At 37.8% G+C, this 26,780-nt stretch overlaps 1 protein-coding gene across 1 annotated transcript in view; it reads left to right on the top strand.

The window, feature by feature from the left end:
- The window catches only part of RFTN2 (raftlin family member 2), a 35,435-nt gene extending 8,970 nt beyond the window's left edge, over positions 1-26,465 (top strand). Inside the window, exons 4-9 of the mRNA XM_026081672.1 lie at positions 1,045-1,357; positions 4,609-4,809; positions 9,685-9,806; positions 11,274-11,377; positions 19,083-19,161; positions 25,004-26,465. Coding sequence (XP_025937457.1) covers positions 1,045-1,357; positions 4,609-4,809; positions 9,685-9,806; positions 11,274-11,377; positions 19,083-19,161; positions 25,004-25,273 — 1,089 coding nt within the window. The 3' untranslated portion in view covers positions 25,274-26,465. The remainder of the gene's footprint in view (positions 1-1,044; positions 1,358-4,608; positions 4,810-9,684; positions 9,807-11,273; positions 11,378-19,082; positions 19,162-25,003) is intronic.
- Positions 26,466-26,780: the final 315 nt, after the last annotated feature.

Here is a 26,780-nt window from a genome sequence, read left to right as displayed (position 1 = left end):
GCTTGTCATGTTTACAATTTTTTTGGTTGTCTTAGAAAAACAGCTGCTCTGTGCAATCACAGTGGTGGCTGAGTTTTGGCCAACTGTAAAATCATTCCTGTGCATAGGTAATGGTGATAAACAATAACACTTCAGTCTTTCATGATACTAAGAAAGCATGGTAGTACCATCGTTATTCGACTGTTATCAAATCTGTCAACTAAGTAGTTCATATGGGTTAAGTGGGGTAGAGATCCTTCCCTCTCTCCCCCAACTTCTTTTTGCTGGGTTGGGATTTCTGTATCTCCCTGAGAAGACTTTGTTGCTCAGCGGATCCGGTAGCACAAGATGTCAGTGGGGTCTCCTTCCTAGGTTACAGCACTCCTTCTCCCAGCGAAAGAAGCCCTCCCTCCAAGAACAGCCATATCCCGCAGCTGGCACATGCTCTGCAGTGGTATTACAACACTTCAGTGGGGAGGAAGAGAAACAACTTTGGCTGGAAAAGAGTAAAGGGGATTTTAATCTGCTGCCAGCTCGCTCCTTTCCCCGTGCGCCTTACAGTGGCAGGGAGGAGCGGGACGTTAGACAGTAACAGTGAAGCTGAGTAGCCCATAAGGGAACCAGGGGATGATAAATCTTAACACAAGACAAACAGCAGCTGTTTCTATAGTATTAGTGGTTAGTAATTTTAGTACAATTAGTATCACATATGTTTAGAGGAACAATACTATTTATTGCATCAGTATATTGCTTATCAGTAGGACACAGCAAGTAAAATGCTTCGGTTTTGTTCTAAATGAAGGATTTTGTATACACTTAAGTTAGTAGCAGTACTTGCCACCTTTCTTGGCCTGAGTGCAGAGGCACTCTGGAAGGCTTCTGTTTGCTTTAAAACATGGGCAGCCTACAAACTACCTTACTATAGCTCAAAAGATTGCATCCTTTATATTTCCTTGAAAGTCAGCAATTTAATTAAACAAAACATGTATATAGATTAAAATAAAAAAAAAAAGTTATCCACTGTCTTAAAATCACTTTCCAGTTAACTTTCTGTTGTAAATGCAGGTTAATGAAGCCGCTAAAAGAGGAAAGAAGTTTGTGGGATTTATAACACAACATTTTCCTCAACCTAAAGCCTGTAATGGAACAAACACAGATGGAAATGCAGAGTGGGAATCAACGCTAGGCAGAAGAAACAGGGAACACAGAAGAAAAAATTCTGATGAAAACTATAAAAACTGGAATGAGGGGACACTGAGTGGTCAGTCATCTGAGAGTGGGATAGAAGAGGAAATGCAAGCAGAAGGCGAACTGTCACAGGATGCAGATGTCCAGTTTGGAAAAGAAGGCAGCCCTGCTAAACCACGAAAAGGAGACGGTAATAAATGCTATTTTTTACAGAAATAAGACATTTTATTGAGTTATCCTTTTTTTGTTTAAAAAGTGTTGGCAAAAATAATAGAGCAGCGTATTTTCTCAGATACTGGCTTTGGAAGACACTACTTACTTAAATGCATACTTATTTCTAAAAACATTTCCAACAAGAAGTCAGAAGAAATATTTACATTCTGCACTGTGTATGTCTGCACTGTGGTAATATGAAAACTGAAATATCATTTCTACATACAGACTATTTTAAATGTGCTGTTAAAATTGTAGTTTGTAAAATATATATATATAACATACATAATTTTGATCTTAAATATGGTGCAAACAGGTAGCTTTTTTGCTTGATATGTGATTGACAGATATGTGGCTGGAAAAATGTTTCACAAGGATGTGAATGTTTTAAAACTTTTTTCCCCATATGTGTTAGTTTTTACCTACTCTTAGTATTCAACCATAAACTTGTAATGTATGTCCAAGGTGATGCTATAATGATGACAGTCCTCTTGCCTGTTTTAAAACTCGCAACAAAGGGATCCCCTTAGGTTTAGGGCTGCTTCATGCGTCTCCCCAACTCATATAAGGCACAGCAAACAAACCCGTGGATCATCGGGGATTCCTTCTGGCTAACGTGCCCTCAAAGAAGCATCCTGAAAGAGATCACCTAAACTAATGTGGTGATCGTGGAATCAGAGGATAATTGTTACAAAATGAATTCGCATTAGCGAATATTAAGCATTAAAAAGTTGTTTAAGAATAAAAAAAACTGTTAGAAAACCTAGTTGTAGAAGAATATATAAACTACATAGCGTAGTCTGCGCAAGATGTTGTCTAAAGCAACGTCTTCTGACACTAAAGCAGTAAGGCCTTCTCTTTTGCTAGGAGAAAAGGTGAATACTTGATTTAAGTAATCTAATAAGCCCTTTCCTGGGAAAGAGAGCAAGCCCTTGGATTATTTTATTTATATGTTAAACTTCCTCTGTCGCCTCCCCCCCCCCCCCCGAAGTGACTTTCCTTCCTGCTTGTGGGGGGGCGGGTGATGAGATTACATTTGGACAAAACAGGTTCTTGGCTGATGTGCCATCCGTGCTTTAATTGCTCTCCAAAGCAACCTTTTCACTTCCCTGTTAAGAGTTAAGCAGCCTCTCTAGTTTGTAGGCTGCCAGGATAATGACTCGAAGCACTGAGATAATCAGTGTCCCTCTTCCGAATACTTGAATTAAAGCAGTTCTCCTGCAACATGCTGAGCCTTTATAGCATGATCTGTTAAAGCTTAACTCTTTCCTTACAGCTTGAAATAGTGGGTTTGTTATATATAGCAGAATGAAAATCTTGTAATTAAAAAGCAGAAAACTCTTGATTCTGAAGCGCAGAGCAGATTCTGAGCAGAGCTTTGTTCAGGCCCATTGGTGTGAGCAGGTGGATTAGCAACCCGTGCCTTGCCTGAGAGCAGAGTTGTCAGGAAACTCTTCAGAAGGTTTTGGCAGGAATATGCCTGTCTTCTCTGCTACTAGTCAAGTACTCAGTAAAGTTACTGGAGTTTATAAGACAGCTTCTGAAAATGTACCCCCTTTGCTTTGTAAATGTTTTATGCAACCATCATTTAAAAAAGTGCTGGTGGGAATTTTTAAAGAAACAGTGTTATATTCATGCAGGTACGTACTGCCACTTCAGTGTGCCACATTCGTCTCAGTCTGCACTCAAAAGATAGGAAAATTGCGTGTCTGAGTGCCAGATTTTGGGGGTGATAATGTGTGAGTTTTGATTATTTAGTTATACATTAAAAAATACCACTAGTGGAGGCAAATTTCTGATAAATATGACCAATCAAATAGTTATACTGGGAAACTCAAAACTTTTTCTGAAGAGCAGATGTAAAAGTATTACCTGAGAACATCAGCAGTGTGTACACAGGTGATACTGGCCTTTTCTACAAACTCGGTTGCGCTGCCACTTTCAGTGTACCCGTGGCGTGGTGCTGGGGTTGCGTCCTCTCGCTCCTCTGTAGATGTGCTTACAGAAACGGGCTCACTGCACCATGTGGGAAGGGAAATTAACTGTATCAGGATAAACACGCTTACGCTAATATAACCATCTGTGGAGGTGACACAAAAAACTGTGTTAAGAAAGGAAAGGCATCTCTTGCTGATAGAGTTCAGAATTTTGTCCGGAATTGAACGGGCCTCGTTGGAGGCACCTGCTGTCACTTGCAGACGTGTCATCCCTGAGGCCAGTCGGAGCCAGCGGAGGTGCTCCAGAGGGGAGGTCGCACTGCTTACAGGGGCAATTACCCTTTGGAAATCTCCTCCATTTGCGGAGCCTAGAAGGACTAGCCTCCCAGCGGGGGGCATCTAAACCAGCTTCTTCTGTCTGGCTGTGTGCGTGCTTCTGCTTTCTAGAGCTTTGTGCTCATTTAGGCTGCTCAGAAATTGAAATACTAGACAGAATCTCAGGACCTTTTTATTTTGATTGCTTTGTCTTATTTCCCCACAACAGCAACATACATATATATGAGTGCATTTGTATAATGTTCTTTTTTTAGAACCTGTATATTTAGCTAAAACTTTATCAAGGTTTTCCTAAAATACTGTGGATTTCTGAAATTTAATTCTTTTGATGAAGGTTTGTTTGTGACTGTTTTTGTAACAGAACTGTATTAATGCCTAGATATAAAAAGCATTGGAAGATGTGCAGGTTCTGTTGTTTTATTTTCCACACGAGCATGCACACGCATGTGCTTATCAGTTATTGCATGGAAAACGCCAGTAGGCAACTGGTTATACTGGTAGTTAGGCCATCTTCAGAAGAAGATGGGTACAAATTACTGCTATACAAAGCATTCCTAATGTTTAAAAATTTAGAAAATTGTCTTTAATCTTCAGTTAGTTTTGTATATTTGTAGTCAGAAGTTCAATGGGTAACAGAAATGAAGTCTGTTTTAATTGAGTTTTGTCTTGCATCTGCTATACTTCCACTACATAAAACCCACCTCCCTAAAGGTCCAATGACAACCCAACAGCAGTATATTCAACTTTTTCTTACATTTCTGAGCCCCCCCCCCCCCCGAGTGGGTTAAGGACTCAAACTAACAGTAAAGTCATATCAGGAAATAATTCTTGGAACTGTTACTTAGGATACCAGCTTGAAGTAGAGAATAATAAAAAGACAAAATATTTTTATTTTTGAACACTGTCTTCTGGAACTTCATTTTTCTTGACCATTTTGTTTCTTTTTTTCTCTTAGATAAGCTATATACAGTCTTCAATGTTTTTGATGATGATTCTACCTGCTGGACCTATCACGAGGGCATTTTGTCTATGAAAGTAACAAGAAAGGGGCCAGTTGTCAGTACCCTGGAAGCAGACTGGCTAGAACTAACCACGTTTTATTATAAACAAGGATTGTCCTTAATTGATTCTTTTGTGCACTGGGAAACTTCTAAAGGTAGGTATTATTTCTGAATATTTTGGGGCTTTTACTTATTTATATAGATCCACTTATTTTGCAGAAGAAAGTTATGTTTTGCTTTTAAGATGAAAAGCAAAATGTAAGCATGCTCAGGTAGTCATTGTAAATTTGTAGAATCTGATACCTGATAAGGAAATAAAGTGTTTTCTGGATAGCTATATCTTTGAATAATTGAAATTTCTACTGCTTTTTATCAAATTCAGGATTTCCGAAACAGAAAAGCAGCGTAGCATTATAATGCAATAAACCTTTTGTGCTGGTGGTCTTCTGCTTGTTTCCTTTATTTAAAAGGAAAAGATATTGGAACAAAAATATTTAGATACACCTTTCCCTGATGTTCATATTGTGCTGCTACTCACTCAAGACACAGTCTTGCACTTCTTCATTGAATATTTCTAATGAGACAAAAAAGCAACTTCAGTTCTTGGTGTGCTTTCTTAAGTCAAAGTAAGCCCAACGAAGAACTGAAGAAAGCAGGAAGTGTGGAAAGGCTTAAGAATTCTCTTTAAAACACCAGATTGCTTTAAAAATCTACTATTGATTCTGAAGTTTTAGATCCAGCATCCTTCTACAGGTCATTCTGGCCAGATTTGAACTTGTGCATTGAGTAGAGAAATCTGCTTCTGTTCTTGCCCTCAGCTGCAGGTAGATCCTCCAAGGTCTTTTCAGGTAGCTGGGAGAAAGATCTCCCATGGTCTCTCCTGTTTCTTGGGCTCCTATGCAGGAATCTACCTGCTCTTTTAACACTCACTCAAATTGCTATGATGACAGAGCTTCAGAGCACTGGATTTTCTTTTGGCTTTTCGAATTTCCTTGTGCATTCTGACAGTGTCAGCTCAGTCTCTGTTTTTCTTTGGAGAGACTCTTCTCGCTCTTTCACCGTTGCTAACCTTCACCATCCTGATGAACAGACGTAAGTCCCATGTCAGTACTACCCTTGCTGGCCCAAACCCATCGCTGCGCACCCTGCTGAGCGGCCAAATGCAGTGCGTCGGCAGAACCRCTAGGCATTGCGGTACCGCTGCCAGCTGTGTTCAGCACGTTCTCTGACAGAAGCTGTTCATCAGCTGAAGCTCTTTGAACTCTAAAATACTGTTGTTGCTAAAATATGTCATTAAGAAATGTATCTACATTTGAACTGAATTTGTCCGAAAGCCAGAAGTTAGAAGAGTTGCAAAAAACTGTGGTCCAATTATTTGAAACTAATGTGAAGAAAATGGTAATTTTAATGCTGTAATGTTAGGTGAACAGGCTAAGAGAGTCTGACATAATGAGTCTTTCTGGAATTTATTAATTAATATAATAAATGTTTCATACCAAATTTAGAATTTTATTTCACTATGTGAAAAGTCATATTTTGTCTTTGGCTAAATTTTTTTTTGCCTCGCTTGTACTGGGTTCTAGATTGTTGATGTTCCTTTAGAATTGCTTATGGCAGTTCAGTTTAAGTAAATAAAATACAGAGCTGCATTGGAGAAAAATTGTCTTGTTAGAAGTTTGTTGCAAATTTTCACAGACCTTAACAAACAACTTATGCAAGACTCAGACTGATTAACAAGTGTATTAATTTACTTAATAAAAATTTATTAAAGTGGCTTTCATGAGTCATTTTACATCTGCTTGTTTTTGTGTTGTTATAACATGAATTATACAATTAAGCTAGAAATACTGTTTTTTGGGTTTTGTGTATTTTTATATTTACTAATAAAATGTATTTAGTTGCTCAACATAGTTGCCTTGCAGTTTACGCTCAAGAGAAAGGCAAAGGACTCTTCTGGTGCTCTTGCAGTATATCTCCCTCTGTGGTGCTAATCACTCCAGGAGAAACTCTTTCAGTAGCTACATGTGCTTGCAGGAGAGATCCGGCTTTCTGATTTGAAAACAAAAGGATACTACAGTTAGTAGTTAATCGTACACACTATTTTAAAAGCAGTAAAAATCAAATATTTGTGATGTACTTCAGACAGCATAATTGTGAAGGCTCTTTTCCTTCTTTTTATAGTGTTATCTTTATGCTCTGCATTCCTTAATATTCATCAATCACCTTCTAATTAAGATGTGCTTTATTTAATATGGCTTTTCTTCCATGTTCTGATTAAAAATAATAGTTTGTGTTCTGTATACCCTCTGCAAGGCTTGGGTTAATGAAGGATTTAAAATTAAAGAAAAATGTTCTAAATATAAAAAATATTTGAAAGTTAAATAATGTGGCTTCTTTAAAAATCAAACCTTAAAAATAATGAGAATCATTACATTTCTTTAACTCTGTAGCAAAGTAATTTAGTAATTGTCCGAATCCATGGAGGAACTCTTAAGTGCCTCAACATCACTATATTTACATCAGATTGAATTTGTCAGATGTTTCCTCTGAAATTGCATATTTTGTGCATGTAAACAGTCTAATGGCACAGTTTGTATTGGCCATCTTGTTCGCTTTGAAATTTTAATTCCTATCTGTTGGAGTCAGTAGGAGAAGGAAGATTCCTTTGGGGGAGGAGAGGTGAGAAATCAGACCCTTAGTTTTCAATACATTTTTTTTAGAGCTACAAAATAACTCTCTGGAGATACCTTACAATTCACTGAGGAGTGTTTTCAGCAGCTGTTGAAATTAATCTCTGCAGCTGTTGTCCAGCAACAGTTTTGCAATCTTGCCGCTCCCTGAAGCTGTCTACTGTTTTCCGTATGAAGAACTATCCCATCTTTAGTAGCCAGGGTGTGACTTATTAGGGATTTTGTGCTGCCTGCTCCCAGCAGTTGGTGCTTCTGGTTCTGCCCCGCTTGACAGGCATGTATTTCAGAGCCATGGGTGTGACATTGCTGGGTTAAAATAGATATATTTGAAGGCACAACCCCGTATGTGAATGGAATTCTGCAGCTGATCAAGTGTCTGTAGCCTCAGTAAGAAATTAATTTAGCTACTGAGTTCTTCTTAAGCTAAAATGTTTGTTCATGAGATGAACATGGAAGAGTTTTACAGCCAGCTAAAATTTGCCATCCAACAGAGGGACACCTAAAATGTTTTGGGGGAAGAAAAAGTATTTAAAGATTTGCATTCATTACCATAATTATAGTACCTGTGTGTGTGCATGCATTTCCAAGCATCACCTCAGTTTTGTTTGTTTTCTCTTACATTGTGAACTGTCTATAGCAGCAATTGTCCTTCTATACATTTTAGTTAAACTAGCAAACTTTAGCTATTGCTTTAATATAAATAAAGATAATTAATTCAGGTCAAGCAGCTATAGAAATGCAGCACAATTTTCTTGGTTGGAGTATTAATATTAACAAGAGTGAACCATTGTCCTCAACAGAATGGACAGGTGAAGAAGCTAATTGCACATGTAATTTCAGTAATTTTTTTCAAGAGAGGTGATTTTGACGTGATATACTTTATGAACAAGCAATTTTTCTCAAAATACCACTGAGCAGAGGTGCCCTGTTTCAGTAATTGTTTAAAATTTAGAGTTTTTCAATCACGTTTGAATGATAGAAAAGAAATATTCTAACCTTTTATAGGTTGACTGCCCATTTTAAGTGTCTGCCTGCCCACTGCAGAAAGTTTGAAGTCCATGAATTTGTAACATTAAGTATTTTTGAATTTTTAGGAAGTGCGTACAGGTGTTCATGTGTTTGTACCTGAAGCTGTATATTCAGCTCCATACAGAATCAGGTTATATTTGTGTGTATTCTAAAAATAAAATAACATGCCCAATATCTCTATAAATATGCAGAAGAGGCATATACACTTCTAAGTATTTAAATAATCGTAACTCAAAGTACATAAATTTGCTATATGTAATACAGTAAAAATAATACAAATGAATGTGAAAAATACATGAATGCTCGTTATTTCTTATTAGCAAACAGATGTTCAAAAAACTGGAACTTCTGGTTTATTTAGGGAACTTCTGTGCCTATCTGGTCAAATTCTTACACCAGACCAGTGGTGCTCCAAAGGTTTTGCTTGTTTGCTTGCCTTTTTTTTTTTTCTTTTTTTTTTTCTTTTTTTAAACTTTATCCCCTTCACCTGAAACTGTGGCAAAAACAGCCTTCTTTTTACATTTGTGACATATTAGAGAAGATTTAAATCTGATATTCTGAGAATTACTTAGTTTTTCTGTTTAAGTTTAGTTTAATTTTTTCTTCTTAGTTTTTAAGATAGTCAGCTATTGAGGTACAACTGCACAAAAGACTTCCAGATGGCTCTTAGGAGATGCAAAACCAGAAAATGAACCAGCATGCGATGCACAACTTTAGTTTGGGCCAATTGGATATTGTCAGACTTTTACAAGAAGTAAGTCAGGGAGGTGTGCTCAGAAACTTCCTTCCCATCAGGAATCTTCCTACAATTACTTCTGTTTCAGGCTCTTCCTGTGGTCATTTATCTATTTATTTAAGTAACTGCAGCTAGGCTTTGCACTTCATGCTTCATTTATCTTGCAGCTCTCTCCCACCACCCCAAAAGCTGCATTTATTGTCAGGCAGACAACACTGAAGCTGAGTAAAGAGCCTTTGCGTACTGCAGGGCATATGCTGAATATAGGAAACCTGAAATCGGACTCAAGCATGGAAGTGGCTAATGCTTTGAGGAAAATGAAACCTGTATTGGGTTCATAGCTCAATTCCTTTAGGAAGAAAAATGGATTTTGAATAATCAACTGACCTCCATAGTTCATGAAGTTGTAACTAGATGCAGAAATAAAGGCACTGTGAATTTGAGTGAATGGATGTTTCAGGTCATTTTAGTTTAGAGGCTTTCTCATTGAGAACATGTAAGGCCATGCATAAATCACTGTAAGATAGGGACCTAAAACTTTATATTTCAGCTTACATTCATCCTTATTTTCACAGGGGACTACTTGCCCAAATCTTTAGAAGGATTATTTATATATGAAGAAGAAGGTTCTGGAGTTCCAGGTTCTAACAGGAAAGGAAACGACGCCATAGTTGTTGAGCAATGGACAGTCATTGAGGTAAATTGGTGGTGATTTAGCAATGTAATTTCCTACTTCTAGTTTTCTTTGTTTTTTTGTTAGAATGTTTGTACAAGTGTTGATAAACATTAAGGATGGTTTCTTGAAGCCACCTGGATAAGCTAAACTAGTGCTGAAGTGTTTTTAAATAAAAGGAGGAAGAAAATAGCAACAACTGGAAGTTAAACAAGTAGAAATTGATAGTGAGTGAATTACATATAGTTTTCAGATGAGTATTCTTAGTAAAATTTTAGTTTTAATGTGAAACAATTTTTATTCTATTGAAGTTACATTGTGCTACCTAGTACCATAATTTAAAATTATTTTAATGTTCTTTAATATTTTTATATTATAAGATTATTGGTGTGAATGAGTGACATCTACAAGTAAGCATTGTTGGAGTATATTAAGGGCTTATTTTTAAAATATTCAATGATGAATATATTTACTACGTGAATAGACACTGCACAAAACTTAGACCTGGCATAAAAAGGTGAACTCCACAGAGGTCAATGGATTTGCTTTACCTAAAGCACAGATCTAAATTTGACTAAAAATAGTCTTTAAAAATATTTTCCTTTGAGATCATTGCTGATAATGTGTGTTAAGGACTGGTTCTGTCTGAAGTAATCTTGCTTTCTTGATCTATTGTTGTACAGAATTTGATCTTGAATAATTGATGTGGAATGTAGTCGCACATTATTAGTGTAGAATTTTAGAGAAATACAGAGGAAAATGTCATCCCTTTCCTTTTAGTCTTCATAATTTAAAGATTTCTGTTGCCTGTGGCAAAAGCTGTTTGTCTGCCTTCAGGGAATGTGCATATGTGATAATATCTACATTTGGAAAAAGTATGATAAAACTGATCATGAAGAACTGGACCTTTTATGCACTGGCTTTTTCAGGTTTTTTATCTGTTGTGGCCTTTCAGATTCTAAGGATTCCAAAATAATATATTTTTAGATGCATATATACTTGCTCATTTTTGGATTTTATATTACTTCAGAACAGAAAGTTTTTAAGATTTCAGTCAATAGCTAGGTGAGATGTTTGTTGATCAGTTGTGAAGTGAAAAAAAAACACAACAAACCTAAATACACAATTGAGAAATCTGTTCTGCAGTTAAATTGAAAAAGTTTTGTTTTAGGCGTTAATTCAGCAACATGGCCAAATTTAGCAAGTGAGATATGTGCTCTGAAAGTCTTGCTAAATCAAGGCTCATATCTGAAGTTAATGTGCCCTGTCTGTTTTCCTAATCTTCTATAGTCTTGAACTTTTCAAATTGAAAACAATTTGAAGTAGGGTCTCTCTCTTTATACCCAACAGCACAATGGGACACAACCTCAAAGGATTGTTATATTATTTGTAAATAAGAAATAAGAAGAGTGGTTGTAATTTGTTATGTGTAGAAATGTAAATAAAACCTGCACAGAGTGTCTTTACTACTTTTTATAATTATTAATGTAGGGATGTGAAATTAAAACAGATTATGGACCATTATTGCACACATTGGCTGAGTTTGGATGGCTTCTGACCTGTGTCCTGCCTACACCTATCGTACGACATGACAGGTACCCAAACAGCAGAATACAGCATTTTTGTGTATGCTCTAAGTTATAGATCTCAGAGAATTACCTAGTGACTTTTTTTGTACTGAAATGTAAAAGGAAAAATGTTAATAATGTTAACTGCATGTAAAACTTAAGACGTAAGTAGCATTATGCTGGAGGGTTTTTTAACACATTGATTTAGGACAATTGACTTCAGTGAGTTTCAAACTAGACCAGTAATCCTCAATTTAAAATACATTGTTTATATCCAAACATGAGAATTATTTTATTTAGGAAACTTTTTATCACAGTTACAGTCCCCAGTAATGGGCCAGCAATGGGATTACTCATATGCTTCAAGTTTAAACAAATGTTGAAATGTTTCAGTAAGTAGGACCTGGGTGAATGATTGTTTTGGACTATGTGAGAAGAAGCAATGTTGTCACGAGACAGTCATGCACTACTTACYGCAAATGAGGAGGAGAAAGTGCTAATCCAGCAAGTTATTGAACTGTTTCTCTTCTTCTTTAATGTAGACATTATGTTTCATCTTAAATATAGTAGCAAACTACTGGATTTCAGTTCTGTTATTTTCTCATTGTGATATTTCTTTAGATGTCTGTGGGAGATCCATGTATATAGGAAGAGCTAATTTTAACAGGCCTAGATCCCATATATTTTCCAAACTTTATTTACTGAAAAAGAAAAAAAGTACTGTGCTTTTCTTTACAGTACCAATCTAAGAAAGTGCAAATGCATCACTGGATTAAGCTTACACAGGTTTTTAAATTCTGCTCCCATCAGATTAAGATTGCCAAGGTTTAAAAGCAAACGAGTGTGCTGAGGCATGACTTAGGGCTCATTAAAGACAAAGGAAAGACCCTGACTGACTTTAGTAGTCTTTGAATCCAGACCTCACCGTATTAAATCAAGATAGCATAAAAAGGATGTGAAGGGAAGGTTCCAAGAGAACTGCAGGAAAATGGAATTCCATTCAAGCGAGTTGACATAATTAAATCAACTCATCCATGTGAGAAAGAGGTATTTCTGGTCAGGAAATAGATTTTGGGGTTTGATTCTGTTTTTCTTTTTCTTTTTTTKKGGGGGGGGAGGGGGGATGTTATAGTTGATTTTAACCAGTTGGTTAAAAATCAAAGACAGGAGAAACTGTGGTAAAGTATATGGCATATTTTGCTATTTGAAAGGTCTCTGTATGTTTTGATCTGAAATTATGAAATTCTGAACTTATAAAGCCCCCACTCCAGAGAAGCAATTTTTATAACATGAAACAAAGCAGTTATTCTTTAATTAATTTCTTCAAACAAATGTTGTTGCCTGAGTGTATTTATTAGCTTTGACATGGTGACTTGTAAGGAGATGTGAACTGCTGAGCCTGGTAGTTTCCATAAGCAACTGATTTTTTTGGACAGATCCTAGAGCTTGAGAGCAGGCCTTCAGGATCCAGATCTACTTGGAAGGACGTGAGTGGACAATGGGAGAAAAAGTTTTTAGTAGTCTGCCTGCACTGCAGGTCATAGGATGAGGGAGGGGTTTTAACCTTGAAACTCTTTCAACCCATAAACAGTGTAACGGTATCCATCCCCGCAGGGTTTGGAGAGCCGGGGCGAAATTGTCCTGAGCAGCTGTTGGGCAGCCGCTCTGTGAGTATCAGGCTCTGCGTGCAACAGGCAATTTGATGCTCTCTGGGACCTCACAGACTGGCAGAGCAAAAGCAGGGCCATTTAGAAGTTAAGTGCTGTAGGGAAAAAGAAAAAATAAATAAATAAAATAAAATAAAAAGAAGAAAAAAAGAGTGCCGTAGGAAGTGCTAATGATTCATTAGACAGGACCTGTTCCTTGAGCCACTAAGAAGGCTCAAGGCATGGCATTAATTTGCACTTGGTGTCTGAAATACTGCTGCTTCCTAAATAAAACATGAAACAAGCAACCTGTTACTAGCTGTGATCACGTAAAAAGGGATTGTATCCTGGCCAGATGTGGAGTTGGATTAATTTTATAGCAATGCTGGAATAATTCAGATGAATATAAAGTGTTTGTTTTCTGACCTAAATGGTTGAGTGGGTGTTTGCGTGTGTTGTCTAATACCTGCTGTCTTAGAATGGCTTGTGAGATACCTTTAGAAGAAGCATGATAAATCACATATTGTGTGTTTGTCTGTAGTGTATCTAACATGTATATCTAATCAGATTTCTTAAAAAAAGAAAAAAGTCCATGAACAAGGGAATATTAAGAAGTCTTAAAAGACTTAGAAGAACGTGTTTCTGTACTGGCAGTCTGAGTAATGATTGATAAATACTATTTTTAGGCATCGATGTTGGTATTTACAGAAGAGAAGAAATTCTTGGGTGGTTACTATGTGTCTGATATGAAAGATGCTATTACTGTGGTGGTAGATGATGCTAAGAATGCAAGTTAAATGTCTGAATAAAGGAGGGCATTTTATGCTGCCCAACAGCTGTTCTTTCCCAGACTTTGAACTGTGACCTCAAAACCCAGACTGAATATTAACAGGCTTCAGAAACACTATCCAATAGACCATGCTACCAAAAACACTCACAATTAACATCTTCTTCTGTCAGAAATGAACAGCGTTTTGGGAAGTCCTGGTAAATTCACTTTTTCATATTTATTAAAAAATATAATTCATACAATATACGYAATGAAAATTCTATCTAAGAATCAGAGAAATTTTAGCAGGACAGCCTGCTCGCCATTTTTATTCTCCTTTATATTTTCCCCTTTTTTCTGTCTTACTCTTCTCCTAATTTATTGCAAAACTTACCCTAACGTGAGATCTTCTAGGATCTGTTATTAGCCATTATGCTCACTGCTTGTCTGCAGACAAAAAATGTGACTCTCAAATGTCATTACACTTATTTAAACCATCATATGACCTGGAATAGCTAACAGGTTCTGGAGTGTGACAGAATTGTCATGCATTCAATTTTTCCTTTTTTTTTTTTAAAGCATGGTTAGGATTTGAAACAGTTTAAAAAAACACTATGCTATAAAGCCTGTTCCTGTGTGATTTTGTTGTTGCTGTTTAAAGTTTTTCTTCTTTTTTACAGCTATTGTTCTCCACAAAATAAAATGTCCTGTTGCATGGAGTGTAATGCTGCATGATAGCTGAGTATTGTAGAGCAGCATGTCGTTTCAGGCGTAGGCAGCACTCTCTAGGCCTGTTTTGTCCTTTAACTCCTACTTCACAGGCTAAAACACATTGGATACAGGAACATTTCCTTAAGAAAAGTTATCTTTGCATTTACAAATAGAGCAATAGTAGATAGCATACTCTTCAAACATTCAGAGTTGCTTTTTTTGTGCAGTCTTGTTTGAAAAATAAGCATTTGTGATTTTTTAGTTTTTCAGTCAGCGCATTGTAAAACCTGCTTAAGTTCCCTTCACATAATTTCCCTGTCTTCTTCTGTCAGTGATTGTATTTTTCCAAGAGTACAAAAAAACAGATCATTGAAAAATATGCAAAAGTTGCTGTATCCATCCATATCTTGGGTACTTAAATTTTGCCAGCAGTCATTAATCTGTTTTAAGAGCATTTGAGACCAAAAAAGAATGCAAGACTGACCCACCATAATTTTGAATATATAGTAAATGACTTAAGGAGCCTTATGCATTATATACAGCTCTAACTTACTAGGTGAATACTTTCAAGACAAGAATTGATTTGACAGACATATTTGACAAGGATTATGCCAAGTTCAGAAGGTATATAGCTAGGATAACATTAACTGTCATTTTAGGAGTTAAACCTGGTGATGGAAAAATAGCACATGAGGAAATACTTTGCTAGTAATTTAGTGCCCCTGCAGTTAACATGAGTGTATCATAAGCTTCTAGAATTTAAGACATGTTTGTGGTCTAAAATTAGATTTCTTTCTGAGTTTCAATTTTTACTGGATCAGGTGACTTACTATCCAAAGCTGTATCTCATTTCTGAAAGTCTAAATACTGTGCARTTCCAAAGCACTGCAAAACACTATCTTGAGAAACACAAATTGAGTTGGTTAAAAGAATTTATCTTACTCCTTTTCTTCATTTTTCAGGAAACTTTGYCTGACCTTGATTTTAAGTGCTTCAAATGCAAAATGTTTATGCATAAAAAAACAGGCTTATAAAAATCAGAGCCATTGGCAGCCCTAGTTGGACAACTGTTTTTAAGAACTTACTTAACATACACATATAATAAGAGGACAAATTTAATGCCCATACAGCATAAGCAGACAAACAAATTGCTGGTGCTTTTAACAAAAGAATCTCTCTTGCTCTTCATCTCTCTTAAGAGAAGAGACAGGAAAAAGGCTTCCGCAGCCTTACTTTGCAGTGGCCTTTATCTCCCCTCCCTGATTACTGTAGTCACTGAAAATGGGCAGGACAGGCTGTCTACAAGCACCAGAAAGCAAACAAATACAGTGCAAAAATACTGACTTTGTGATTATTAGTTTATCATCACAAACTATTTAATCCAAGTTTTCAAAATGCCCTGACTCAAGAGGCAAAGAGCGAGTGTGGAGGCATGAGGGAAGCTGTGGAGTGGCTGGTTCTAAGCATTTTTCTAATTTAAATTCCGTGGAAATCCCACTGTCATTCAGTTCTTTGTGAATTAAGCTCATAGCTATTTTGTCGTGTGCAGCATTTTAATAAGGTTAGACTTAGAAAATTGTTAATTATTGTCTACTCACCATCGTGTCTTTTCTCTGTTCTAGTGGAATTTGTACAAGCTGAAGCTTAATGTTTGGTTTGGGTTGGGTTTTTTTCTTTGCTCTGATGGAGTGCAGACACTGTTACAAAATAAGGCAAAGGCTCTTCCCCTTGCCAGAGACTCTGCTCAGTCTTCTGGCTTAAAAGAGAGATTTCTCAATTAATGTTATGGTGTGAGTGGAGGGTGATGGAGGGTGGGTTTGGTCTTAACCAAGAGGAATAAAGTTGCAAGGTTGCCGATTTCCTTGTCATACAGTAGAATTGTAACCTATTTATTTTCTTTTAATGAATGGAGACAGCCATAGCCAAATGACTTCATTCCCCTGCCTCCCCGTTTTCCCCGCAGACTGCCGTTGAAGGTAGTTCTCTTTTCTCGTCCAAGGAAGATATGCAGCCGTGACCTGAGTTCAGCTGGAGTGAAAGGGAGATTGTGAGGGGCCGAACACCGTCACAAAATGCTTATCAGTCACTATTGAGCAGACGCAGCTGAGTACGCGGGGAACAGTGCTATTTTGTGTGTTTTCTCAGAGAGCTGGCTTACAGGAGTGCCAGTGGGGCAGGCCATTAACGACTTCTTCCCGATCGCATAGGAGCAGTTTTGATCCCTGATTTTTCTTGGAGCAAGTTCCTACCATTTCATTCCAGTTCATTCCCTCAGTCCTGATCCCGGCATGAAACATGAATTAGTTACCTCAGCTTTATATGTGCGGTTGTTAAGACTGGCATACCCATACTGAAGTGCAATCATATGTTATTTTAGTAATTCTTTCTGTAATGTTATGCATAATAATACTGTTTTATCATTGCTAGACTATGTAGAATCATAGATACTTGAAACAAACTCACACATAGTAATCGATACATGTTTAAGTAGCTGTAATTTTTGTGTTTCTATTTTGCCACTTTTCTCCAGTTTTTTCTTAAATCTGTAATCATTTTTCTGCCCAAGTGTTTCAGTGTCTTTTCTTTATGTGCATAAAGATCTCATTGAATACTGCCCTGCAATAGAGTGGGGGGAGAGAAGAGTTTATCAAAACTCACTGTCAGATATTTAGAACAGAGGAATTGTTTAAATTCTCACATCCTAGGGCTCTGGTCTTGCGATTCTTGCACTCATTTAATGACACAGTCTTGCTTTGTAGCACGTATGCATCAGTGTGCTGCCCTCTATTCCTGATGGAAAGTTGATGATAATGGAGATGCAAAATCTTCAAGTAGATGTACCATCAGTAGTACAAGAATGTAACGCTTTTGAGACATTATAGCAGTAACACTTTATTTGTTTCTGAGGAACTTTTCTACCTTTTCACACTTATTTTTTGGAGGAGTATTTCCTTTTGAACAAAGTAAATGTTGCTTCTTTACATCATTTTTGCCACAGTAGCATCAACATTGCTAAAAGTTCCAGGACTGAAGACTAAAGTTCCTCTTTTTTTTTTTTTCTTCTTCGTTTATCTGTCTTTTTTTCCTTTCTTCTTTTGTCCTGACTATGCCTGTACTTCCCATGTATAAAACAGTCAGTGTCATTTATCTTATTGTGGATGTAGAGCTTATAAAAACTGAGCTGAGGCCTTTTATTCACAGGTGGTGAATAACCAGGTACAGGTACTCTTATTCTGGTGCATTCACAGGTACAGCAGGCTTATCACATTGTGTCAGTTAGCTGTCTTCTTACAACCAGAAAACACGTTTTAGCTAGCAGTGAAGAATGTTATTTGCCACGCTGCACACCGCAAAGAATTGAGATATTTGAAGCTGTGGATCTGTTGAGATTGGACCTGTCTGTTGTGGTACTAATAGCTAATTATATGTTGCTGTATATTTGCCGGGGAAGATTAAATGAAAGAAAGAGTCTTTGAGGTTTAATTTCAGACTTTGTAAAGGTGCGAACTTGGACTAAAAGTAGGAGCTTAAACTTTCAAGAGCGATCATGTTAAGTATCTCCAATCACAGTAATAAAAATTCTTGTTATATACCTGCTTTCATGTGCAACCTTAATCCAGCTCTATGCTTCTACTTTTTTCAAAGTGATTATAGAGCTATTTAGGAATTAACATACCAGTAAATGACTGGTTTCTATACTAGATAGTTTTCTTTATTTTTAGACAATGGCTATGATTGAGTGCAAAAATTTTTATTAAGAGAGTCTTGAGGTTTCCTAGTCAGGAGTGCAAAAGTTAGGAAAAACCTGATTCAGCTGCCTGTTTGTATTAATACTTTCCATTCGTTTTTCCTCCTGTGAGGAACAGAGATGATCAAACCTCTGGTCTCCTCCCCATGGCTGAGCCAGTGGAGGTGATGAGGTGGGTGGTACGTGGCACTGGATCACCAAGCTGTTTGCTGGGCAGCCGCTGCTTAGGAAGCCGCGTTCAGTTCCAGGTCTAGGAGCGTGGCTCAGCGGTTTAGGGACCCTTTGGCTAACACAACTGCTGTCTCCATCCAGACCGCTCTGGCTCTTTAACATGCCTTGTCTGATCCCACAGGGGAGTGTTAAAAGTACAGGTGTCCCCACTGTTGTCAGTTCCTGTGCCCCAGGGATTGCCGCCGGCAGAGGGGAGGAATTGCACAGAAAGTTCGGCTTCTCTCTTGCAGCCTGGCTCAGCATGTCTAGTTCTTTTGTGGAAATAAAACAAGATCTTTATAATAATTTTGGCCATATCGGTCCCAGACTTTCTCTGAGAGAATCTTAGCATTAAAAGTGTCAAATCTTGCAAAATAAATGTCAAACCCAAATCTTTTAGAATTGACAGTGTTAAAGGTTAATGTAAGAAAAGCCTAGGGTGAAAAGGGTTGGTTAACCTTAGCTGCAGTACTGCAGGAACAGAGACAGTGCTCGGTCTCTATACTATACTCTAATCTATACTCTTCTGATGCATACAGTGTATGTGTCCTCATGTACACACAATTTACAGTTGACTGTGAAAGGTATAAACATGTTACAGTGAATGTTACTGCCTTTAAGATAATAAAAATATTCTTTAAATTGCAGTGAAGGAAATCTGGCCACAAAGCAAGTTGTTTTTCTTCAGAGACCTGTAATGTGGAATTCAGCTATCCAGACACCAGAGGTGAGTAATGTGTCAATGGTATCGGTATAAGCAAATTAGTACTGCACCTAATGGTTATGTACAGAAACAAAGTAGGTTTCAAAATCAATGGGAAAAGAGTGTCAGAAAAGGGTTTCACATGAGAAAATCAAGTCAAGTTTGCAGAGGGTTTTTGCAGTTGAACTCAAGGTTTCTTTTCTTGACAGATTTGCAATTTTCTTAATTTTTTCTCAGCTATATAGCTTTTAAGTGAAGCCGTACTTACTTGAGAACAAGAGCACAAGCATGATAAAACCTATTAATTAAAGTATTTTGTTCTAAGAAATGACTGGTTCTCTAGTAGATGTGATTGGCTATGCTGTAAGTATTTCTTTGGAAGTCTTCAGTAAAGTCTTAAATGTGTTGATTCAAATCCTGCATCTGTTCCATATGAGAAAGAAAACACTTTATTTTGACCTCCAAAATGTCTGTTTTCATCTTTGTACTAGAATAAAAGTTCAAGCTGCACCAGCAGTACTGTAATCTGGAGGTTAACAGGTGAATAAATGTTAGTTGTTGCTGCATGGAAATGTTTGTGACAAAAATACAAAACTTAAAATAATACCTGCAGCTGTTGGACCTCAACAGCTCCTTGTTGCTTTTGAGTAAATCTCCCATAATAGTGTTTGTGTGAAGGTGCTTTGAGGATTCAGCAACTGTTAATCACCACATCCTGCTCAGAGTCAAGGTCACAGCAGCACCTGTGTACATGCTACAGTAAATAACTCTGTTGCTGTGGCCGGAGAAGGATGAACTGGTGGGCTTTTCTTTGCCTTCTCTTTCTACATCCCACAATGGATTATTCCCTTTTATTATTTCTGTTTTTCAGTTGCAATTCAACCTTTCTCTAATCAAAATTCTTCTTCTGTGATAGTCTTTTAAGAAGCTATGAAAACCATGGGCATTTTCACTCACGTCCAGCACCAGATTAATAACTTTACAAATTTTGTCATTCATGACATTATAGTGTTATAAAACAATGATATCTTCTCTTCCCTTTCTCCCTCTGTATAAATAGTTCCATTAGTCYCTAAATCTCTTAAAGTCATATTTGATCTTTCTCTGTCCTTTTCTCCTCCTGTCCAGACTGTTACCATCATCTGTATTTTCCTGTGCTTAGTGTTCTTAAAATACAGTTTCCCTTTTTTGTTCTTGCTCTATGCTTTTGCTTATCTCCAGCCTAACTTCCTTCTCACTGACTCACCTGATGATTACTTCTTCTATGCCTGACTATTTGACATGCACAATTAAAATTCTGTTTTATTTCTCATCTCTACCACCATCTCAATTCCATGCTAGTGTTTGTACACTGTGTATAATTTCTCATTTCCTCATTTAAAAAGTTTGAGCTCCTTGGTTGTTCTCTTCAGGGCTCTGTGCAGTCTCCCTTGCCAATGTCTCAATCTTCTCTCCTATATTTACCCTCTTCTAAGTTCTGCCAGTTCCTCATATAATTTCTCCTTCCATTTCCCCTTATGTACCAAGCATCTTCAGCTTTTAGCTTTCAAAGAAAGCTTCTGATCCCTGCTTTCATGCCTGGTTTTGTCGTCTGCACCTTTTTTCCTAATATATTTCCAAAAGTATATTTTGGAACATAGTTTTGTATCAATACTGTAAATATATAAAACCATATGGTTTTGTGTCAGTTGTTATCAAATAACCTCATCCTTTTCCAGATGTTTCCCCACTTTTTTAATATTACGTATAATAGGGGCATGGACTCCACTATAAATACTCTTTCCTTGGTAGCTGTAAGGCATGTTACTTCTAATTATAAGCATCTCTTAAGAAGCAGCATACCAACATGATCCAAAATATAGAGGGGGTAAGACTGGACTCTGCCAAGAGAGGTTACTCTACAAACCACAATTTTGTAAAAACAATCAGTCTGAGGAACTGATAAATCCTTGAGAAGTGCTTGCTGTTTAAATTCTTTCGCCTGGTCTTGAGGTGGTCAATAGATGAATGACATTTACATTCTTTGAGTTATAGAAACATAAGGGTAAGTGTTTTGCAGTTATTCTTTTACTTTGTTTTACTGGGAAACCCTTGACTTAAGCATTATTATACTGAAAGTCTGTAAACAAGAAGTAGCTGATTCGTAGCTGCTTGCATCAGAATTATTGTGTTTAAAATCTGAACAAACTTAGTATCTAAATGTGCCCCTTCAAGTACCAGTAAATGTTTTATTTCTCTAGCAGGAAATCTTAGTGTACTGAGGTCATTTTATCAGGGGATAAATAGGTAGTTCAGGCTGGAGCTGAAATGTTTAGAGAGTAACATTTTCCTTCTGTTTTTCCAATTATGTCAGTTTTTCCCCTAAATTTTAATCTCTTTACTTCACTGCTTTTTTAACAAAATAAAATTAATCTCTGGATCGGCAAACAGCATATGCCTTTATTAAAATTTAAATTAATAGATTTCTTAGTAATACCTGACTAGTATAGCATGTCATGCTAGCTTTGCATAAAACAGCTAGATTTCAGGTATAAAATAAGCTACTGAAATCTGAAAGCATTCTTTATTACTAAGTTTTGCCCTAGAAATGTTAATAAATAGGTTTATCTAAAATGATCCCTGGACAGTCTGACAACAGAGCTGTGCAATTTTAACAAAACTTTACAAACATTTTCTTTAATTTAATTCTTATGATTCTATAGTGTAGAGCATGACATGTAATTTGTACTGTATTTCTTTTCATTGAAGTTTAAATTACATTAAAGCTGTTCAAGAAATCTTCATATCCACAGTTTAGGACATTCTTGAAACAGAGGAATACTTAAATATCTGAAACGTTATAATTTCCAAATGAAAAATTGCATCACAGTTTATGTCTGTTTAAGCATATCCTTTACATGTTTGCAACTCAGATATCTCAAGAAGAGCGATACCTGCAAGAGAGTCAAAAGATGAAACCTACTGGCTCTTTCATTAACACGAATCTTTTTAAGTAAACAAACAGCCGCATATAGTCATCCTCAAACTTAACTCTCAGGCCCTCTGAGCCTGCTACTGACCCTCAAAAATAACAACTTTTGCTTTTTAAAAAAAGCTTCATTTATTTTCTGAGTTGTTGTTTTGCAACCTCTCAAGCATTTTCAAGCATACTTTCAATCTTTTCTAACCGAAGTATTAATAAATGCTTTTTTATTTCTTTTTGAAAAGCAATCAAGATTATGAAGTAACAACATAATTCAATAGCATATGCTATAAAATAATGAGAAATAGTAACTTTGCATTTTATGTTGAAATATATTAGTTTTCATATATTTTAAAATTAACAAAATGAGAAACTGGAAGCACAGGGAATATTAGTGCTTTAAAATGTGCACTACTTTCTTTCTTCTCCTCTTGTGAGGAAACCAGAATACAGAGACTTGGGTACAGACCTGCCAGGGGGCTTACGACGCTGTAGCCTTCTCCTAAGTGCTGCCTGGTGAAGCTCAGGGCATGAGGTACGTGGTGGTTGCTGCCCTGCCGACACGCACCCGTCACTCTCCAGCCCCCGCCGCCGGGCAGCCGGCTCTGGCCCTGGCGGTAGCTCTGCCCTGCAGGCGCTTCCAGCTGTCGGACTGCTGTGGTTTCTGGTCTGGAAAATGGCAATACTGGATACTGGCTGCTTTGTGCAATCAGGGCGCCTTCCCCCCCCCCCCCTTATGTTGAGTTCGATTTCCCAGTTCTTAAGGAACTTTTGCTTCAGTGGGAATCAAGGGAAATCCCCTGTTATTTGTTCTCTTATTTCCCCCAGGCTCTCTTTTCTGAGGAGAGCGTATTTTATGTCCTCACAGCTCTTCCCTGCCTTCGTGTATTTTCATGGGATGGCGCACTATCGTCTGGTTGAGGATTTATGTAATGGTTCAAAGGCCTCTGGGATTAGAAGGGCTGTATCATTTTAGTGGGTTTTCTGCTTATCTCATTTATACCATTGCTTTCCTAAGAAAATGGTTCAAAGGAGGATGGAATTCTGGGACTGAACCACACACGTGCTTGAGGTTTATTTTATTTTACTTTTATTTTACTTTATTTTATATTTTATTTTATTTTATTTATTTCCTTTCCGTTGGGCAAGCTTTTCTGTCCTCTTACATTGGCATCCAGGCAAAGCTTATTTCCTTCTGTTTCTCCTGAGGCAACACTATTTCCCCTTAGTCCAGTTTCCCAATGTCTCTTGTAACAGCTTCCCTTAAAGACATTTCCTTTAGCCAGAAGGGCCATTGTTTTTACTGTTTCAGAAGGGCTTGGGAAAAACCTTGCAAATGTATAGAAGGGAGGCAGAACTTGCCAAAGCACAGTACAAAGTTATTTTTGTTAGTTTGTTTTTTCTTTTAAGTGTTTGCCTATACAGGAATCCTGCTTGGGCAGGTCCCCCCAGGCGCAGCTCTGCTTTGAGGCTGGATTTGCCGCGGGGGAGCCAAGCTCACTCCGTGGACAGGGTCGCACCCGTGGCCTCTCCCCTGGCGTTGCAGTGCTGGGCTCACAGCAAGAGTCCACACGGGAGCCCGTAGCCAGGGCGCTACTGCGTTCCTGCTCCAAGCACCTCGGGTAACTCGTGATGCTGAAGTACACCTAAAGATAAGCTTAATGATAGCAGGGAGAACTCCACCAGACAGAGCTGCCTGGCTTGGTATGTACGATGAGGTCTCTCTCTTCCGTTCCCCCTCCATCAGGCTCGGCTGTAGCTGTGCTGGCAGCACGGGAGGGAACGCCGGCTCYGCCAGCGTGCCCCTCACAGTTACCGCAGTTCGCGACGTGCCTGCGAAAGGCCCATCAACCTTCATTATCCAATGGCACTGGGGTTCCTGGGGGCTTCCACTTAGGCCAGGTGCCTCAGAGGAGCCTTAGCGTAGCTGAAAGGTCTGTCGTTTGCACAAATCACGGTCTGCTTACCTCGCTCTTTGACATCAGTAGCCATCGCTTCAGCAAGAAGCGTGCCAGGTGGTCTCAGCACTAACATCAGGTTGTATTTATCCTGAGTTCTCCCTGTGCAAGGTCTCTTTAGACCCCTCTAAAATCTCTGCACAGGAGAAACACTGACTTCGGTCTGCATAGATCCAGCGCACAGATGGATCTTTCCAGCATAAGCAATTCAGAAGAAACTTGCAGGTCATCCGCAACACTATGTACAGAGAGCTTGTTACCGGAGGAGGCCTCTGAAGGCCTTTCTGACCACAGCTGGAAAGATGTGAGAGCACAGCAGCCTCACCATGAGACAGATCACTGTGAAATCAGCAAACCTCTGAAGTGGTCAGATTACAGGCTTGCCAGAGCTCAGGCAATGGCTGTTTTATTCATTTTATTCATGGAGTTTAATTTGTGCCTTAATCACAAGTCACGCTACATTGCCCACGTGCACGCCACTGTCCTGTGCTCCCATCCCTGGGGGCACGAGGGGCCTCCGCCGCTCAGAGGAAACCAGTAGCAGGAGCTGTGCCACCATATGGCAGAGAGGGTCGGACTCAGGGTATGTTAGACATGTATTCCACAGAAATAAGGCTTTCTTCAAACAGCTGATTTTTATCATGTGTTAATACTTGTAAATCATTCTGGATCTGCCAACTGATATGTAAGTATTAAGTGTTGCTGAAGCAATTACATTTTCTTAGCATTTGTTTATGCTTTCTTGAATCTTGACTGTCTTTTATCTTCCTTGTCCCTCTCTGACTTTATTTATAGAGAACAAAGGGGTATCCATTGGGTTTTTCTCCAGAGGAGTTCATAGCTGAAACTAGAGAGTGAAGTGCTGCTTTATGTTAAGATGCAGCTCACTTTTGTTTTTTTGTTTTTTCTAAATAAGCTAACAGTTAAACATTCTCTTGTATTTCAGAAGAAGTCCTTAAGGCAGGTTATCAGGGAGGAAAAAGGCAAAACCTCTAGCAGAAGTGTTGGATTAGACACAGCTACTTCTCACCCTGTAGAAATTGGACAACCACCTGATGAATTTCATCTGTCTCCTTCTAAACAATGTTGGATCAAGGAGGGATCTTCCCAGTATGGAGGCTTTCCAGGATTCAGTAGCAGTGATGGAATGTTAAGGGAACTAGATGATGGACAATTTGACCAGGAAGATGGAGTCACTCAGGTCACGTGTATGTGATAAAGTAAGTAACCGCATCAGATGGACCTGTACATAATTCACACAATTATGTGGTTTTGGGTTTTTTTTAAGTTTATCATATTACTTCAATGCATTGATATAATCCTATGACTCTTCCCACACTCATTTTCTATTTGTGTTCTTTGTTGTGTTAACCTTATTATAGTAATAATACTACTGCAAAATACTTTGGTTTTCTGTCTCTCTTCAATAGAATAATTACATGACTGGGTGCTCTGCTAACTTCTTTGTTAATGCTTTTGACAAGTGAGGAAGCAAATGCTGCAAATCAGTGACAGTTTGTATTCTGTAAGAGAGAATAGAAATGGGCATGTTGAGTATTTTCCACAAGTTGGAGAAGTGGTATTTTTAAAAGGGTGTTGTAAATATTGCTGAAAAAAAAATAGAAATGAACTATCTGGCTGTCCTTAAGTTTTAATGTAACTTTCAATGTACTTGCCTTGTCTAAATTCAAAAGCCTGGGGAAAAGAAATGTCAGTCTTGTGCTAGAGAGTTAATAATTTATGTTTGGACTTGGTACATACAGAAAACCTCTGGGAGGTTGTGGGCAGACGCATCACCCTGTAATTTAGTTTCACTATACTGGATGTTTCTTTTACACCTAAACCAAAAGCTGTTCCAGCATATAGCTCATATAATGATGTATTCATAATTTACTCATGAGTGGAAATCAAGAACCACTCACCCTCAGAAAGATAACTTGCATTCTGTGAAAAAGTAATTTGAGAAGCTTTGTAAGAAGCACTGACAGCAAGGTGCACAAGATATGTATGGGGAAGAAGTAGGCAAGTTATATACCAATATGCTGATGTATATATAAAAATTTTATCTTAGCTAAATGTATATCACACTGGATAAAGTGTATTCAACTGCATTAAATTCTAGAAAGAATGTTTAGAGGAAATGATGAAACTACTGTGCATCAGTCATCACAGCAGGGAGGAGTTGTTTATGTTAAGGGAGGTTAACACACAGGTCTATGGGGAGAGGCATGAACAGGAATTATTTTTATGCTGCTGTCTTGGAATTACATTTTGCAATACTGAATTTCAGTCTAGGCTGATCTGCCACTCTAACTGGGGAAAAAAGAAGAAGCCATAGAGAAAGAAATTCCACCTTTTCTTTCAGATCAGTATTGGCGTCTTCACACAAAGTACTGTAACTTAGTTACTGCCTGTAAGAAGTTGCTATTAACTAATGGAAATTTCAAGTTTTAATAAAAAAAGTCAAGAGGAGAAGCTGAAGACAAATGTGTGTGCAGAAGATAAAGGTGATTACAAATGAAAATTGTATTTTTCAAGAAGTGTTAGAAGCAAAGACTATAAATGCACCATTATCAGTCACTAATCATGTTAATTAATTAAATGCTTATCACTGTCAAGCTAATTGAACTTAAGCTGGTCAAAGTAAGAAAGTAGGAAAGAACTGAACAAATGTATTCACAGCATTTCTCTCAACAGTTGCAGTACCAGGCGCACATCGGACA

Source organism: Apteryx rowi, unplaced genomic scaffold (genome assembly GCF_003343035.1).
Source record: "Apteryx rowi isolate R43461 unplaced genomic scaffold, aptRow1 scaffold_559, whole genome shotgun sequence".
Classification (NCBI taxonomy): domain Eukaryota; kingdom Metazoa; phylum Chordata; class Aves; order Apterygiformes; family Apterygidae; genus Apteryx; species Apteryx rowi.
The sequence above is the reverse complement of the archived record's forward strand: the minus strand, read 5'-3'. Positions and strand labels throughout refer to the sequence as shown.